The 3,778-nt window shown below is 34.0% G+C and overlaps 1 protein-coding gene across 1 annotated transcript; it reads right to left on the reverse strand.

Annotated features, from left to right (window-relative positions):
• Positions 1–342: 342 nt before the first annotated feature.
• Positions 343–2,905, reverse strand: LOC107824543 (chlorophyllase-1-like). Its single transcript, XM_075242666.1, has 3 exons — positions 2,816–2,905; positions 1,724–1,874; positions 343–882 (listed from the first exon to the last, which is right to left on the reverse strand). Exons 1-3 carry the CDS (start codon positions 2,903–2,905, stop codon positions 455–457), a joined length of 669 nt encoding a protein of 222 aa, XP_075098767.1. The 3' UTR covers positions 343–454.
• Positions 2,906–3,778: the final 873 nt, after the last annotated feature.

A 3,778-nucleotide genomic window follows, 5' to 3' on the forward strand; every position in this document is an offset into this window, starting at 1 on the left:
GCAGCAACTAGTGCATCTTCTTTAAATTTTATTTTGTCTATTTTATTTCAGACAGTATTTAGAATTTTTATATAATCTACTAGATGCTCATACACTTGTGACACTAGGGCATGGCACACGCTAGTAGAATTTTGGATTTAATTATTTTTCTTGATTATTTTAATTTATTAGATCTTTTCATATTGTCTTAATTCTTGCAAGTAAGAAGAATTTAATTACTCGATTAATTTTTAAAGAGTTGAATATGTATTTAAATCACTAGTTGATTTGTCTTGCTGTAATGTTGGGCGCCATCACAACCTATAGATAAAATTGGGTCGTGACAGTATAACGACAAGGGTATATTTGGACTCATAATATAACGAATGATATATTTAAACTGTTTTCGAAAGCACATGGGTATATTTAGAACTTTTCGATAAAATCAATAACACAAAACAATTACAAGAAAAAATTATTTGACAGATATGACTGGATCAAGGGTGATGGGAGCAAGAGAAGGTTCTTGAACAATGGGATTTAAATTATCCACTTTCCCTCCCAATTTAGCCTCAAGAAAAGCCACAACAATCCCTCCAACAGCCTTTCTCATAAGGTCCTTTGGTCCCTTCCCACTCTTTGAAATCAAACTCGCAATTGCAGCAATTTCGTCATCTAACATATCAGTATGTCCATAATTTTTAGCCAGAAAATAACAGCAAGGTGGTTTGCACTCGTTAAAAAACTCCGAATGGTTGACACCGTTTGGTGCGAAGGGTGGGAAGATACACACACGCTGGTTTGACAAGCCGGCGCCGATCACCGCCACAGGTATCGTCTGATCGAAATTGCGAGGAATATATTGAAGAATTTTTGGAGCAGATCGGTTGGACGGAGAAAAACCTGCAAGTAAAGTAACGTAAATTTAGCTCATGTAAATATATATAACCCGGGGTCAAGGTTGGGTGAGTCAATTTGGGCATAACCGAGTTAGCCTATATCTAGACGCTTTGACCAATTTGGGCAGCCAATTTAGAACAAATTAATCAATGAAAATTTATCAAAACCAAAAGAATATATAGTACTTTTTTTTAATTAAAATTTGCCGGATAAAGGTCTGGCTGTGTAGTATTTCAAAAAAGCGCATCGAGGGGCTACCTTACTTACCTCAAGAAAAAATATAACAAGGTGATACCATCACCCCAAAAAACAGGATAGGAGGTTCATTTGTTACTATAATTTATATGACATAATTTGAATAAAAAAGAAAAATTTCTGAAATTCATGCTATTAAGCATGTCATATTATATGTATGACTATGAGATATTTAACACGTATCTATAAACGTTTTTCATTAATGGTAAACGAGAAATTCAAATTTAAATTGCTTGCAAATATAAAAATGTGTAATCATTTCTTTTTAAATGGATTAATTATAAGAAAGTATATAGTTACATAAAATGAAACCGAGCGAGTCTATTTTTTGGGTTTAGTTTATATCATGATAAATAAAAGAATAAGCTTGTGTTAATTTAATTTTGAAATGAAATAAATAATAAAAGAGTAAGGAAACAAATTGAAAATGATTTTGAGTTGGACGGTTGAGTTATAATCTAGGATTTTGACCCATTTTAACCTGCCAATCTAGACTTGGACGAGTTATGACCCAACACGTACGCCTATTGATTCAATACATTTACTCGCCCAAATTTAGCTCAATTCGTCCATTTGACATCCTAATTACCTGCAACTGGATCAATTCCTAGAAGTGCTTGAAATTTGATACTGGAGAGGTTGCCATGTCCTAAAGCTAGTGAAAATGCTATTTTACCACCTCTGCTGTGGCCGGAGACGGCGAGCTTGAGTAGATCCGGCAGTACGGATTCGAGGGAAAACTGCAAACGGAATGCAAAATATTCTTAGTCTGAGCACGTTGAAATTATAAAGTTTTGCATCAAAGTGGTGGATTAAGTTAAACTTATACGCAACCAAATAAGTTATTCACAATCACGGGTGAACTTCATATATACATACATATATAGGAAATATTATTGTATTCAATTTCAGATTAATCTTGAAAATAATCCAAGTAGTACGTACAGGGGCGATTTATAAGTTTAAATATGGGGCACGTGAACTCATGATCTCTCCGTAAAATTAGATATTTATGTACATATTTTTATAAATTGGTATAATATTAACTGTTGGCACACGTGATTTATGAAGGTTGAATGGTGCACTTGATTGATGGTTGAGTTATTTGGCGAGAGGTGTAGGGATCAATTCCTACTAGATACATTTTTGTTTCCTTTTTTGTTCGTAATGGACCATGTACTAGAAATTCTAGATCCACCTCTGAGTACGTACAAAATGCATCTATATCTAGAGTTCATTTGACCAATATATACTTAAGACAATTAGTTGTGCAAGTTCAATTAAACCGTTTTTTTACTCGATATAACTATATATATAATAGATATGAAAAAATAACGGTTTCGTCATATATACATTCATATATAGGTTCATTTATTATCCACATAGTCTGAATTCTGAATTCAGACTCTATCCAACAGACTAACAACTATAAACACAAATGAGTGGGTGGGGTTTGGGGTGGGGGGGGGGGAGTAGGTATAATAAAAATTAGTACCTGAGGAGCAACAATTATATAGCCGTGGGAAGAAATATGTTGAAGGAGAGATTTGTATCAGATAGGCTTTAGCAAGAAGCCATGTAAAAAGAGTAAAACTGGATAAGTTCCTGGTATGATTGGTGAAACAACTAACAATGGAGTTGGGGGTGAAAGATTATCATTATTTAATGATCCCTTTTTCACCTTTGTTATTTTCACAGCCAAATCTCCTAATCTAAAAACAGATAATGATCCATTATAATGTGATAGCGGTTTCTCATGAACCTTTTCCATCTTTCGCTTTCTTTCTTTCTTTCTCTCTCTCTTATTTTCTATACGTAGATTTTTTGCATGCAGCAAACAACGTTCTGTTCTGTTATTTATAATTGCAATCGTACGCAAGGGCGGAGCTAGAAACCGGATTAATACAGATTCGGCCGAACCCAGTAAATTTTACTCAAACAATGTATTTATATTAAAACTTTGTTAAATATGTACAAATCTTAAACCTAAAACCTAATTATTACCTCTTAAAATCGTTGTTCTAATATTTGATAGGATCGAAAAATCAGGTGTCATGCGGAAGCTAATAAAGCAAACCTTGAACGACGATAAATCAGACAGCAAAAGGAAATATACCAAAAGAGACACAAACATTTAACGTGGTTCGGTTAATTGATCTACGTCCACGGATGGAGATGAGCAATCCATTATATAAAAGAGAATACAAAATTGTTGAGATTTTAAGCTTGTGTAGCTTAAAGAGGGTGAATGAGAAATGGAGGAAAAATAAAATATTTGAGTTTCTCTTGGCAAAGGGACATTGTCCCATATCGTAGGAAGAAAAGGCTTTTGATGGGTATATATATAATTGCTCTTCTTCTAGCTCTTAAAGAGTTAAGAAAAAACGTACCGTCGTCATCGTCGCTCGCTCGGCTTCGGCTTCGGTCAAAGATTGATTGATTAATCTTTTTGGACAAAATTCCTTTCAATTATTTAATTAATTAATTAAATAATTAACGAAAAATTCAATCCGGAATAACCCATGACTCGCGACCCGGTTCGGTCAGGCCCGTTTTCTTTCCCGGATTATTTTAAATATATTTTCCCGCAATATTTCAAACAACCCTGTTCCAACAGCCATGGCTGTTTCTGAAAGGTTGCAAA

This window comes from Nicotiana tabacum, chromosome 22 (genome assembly GCF_000715075.1).
Source record: "Nicotiana tabacum cultivar K326 chromosome 22, ASM71507v2, whole genome shotgun sequence".
Lineage (NCBI taxonomy): Eukaryota > Viridiplantae > Streptophyta > Magnoliopsida > Solanales > Solanaceae > Nicotiana > Nicotiana tabacum.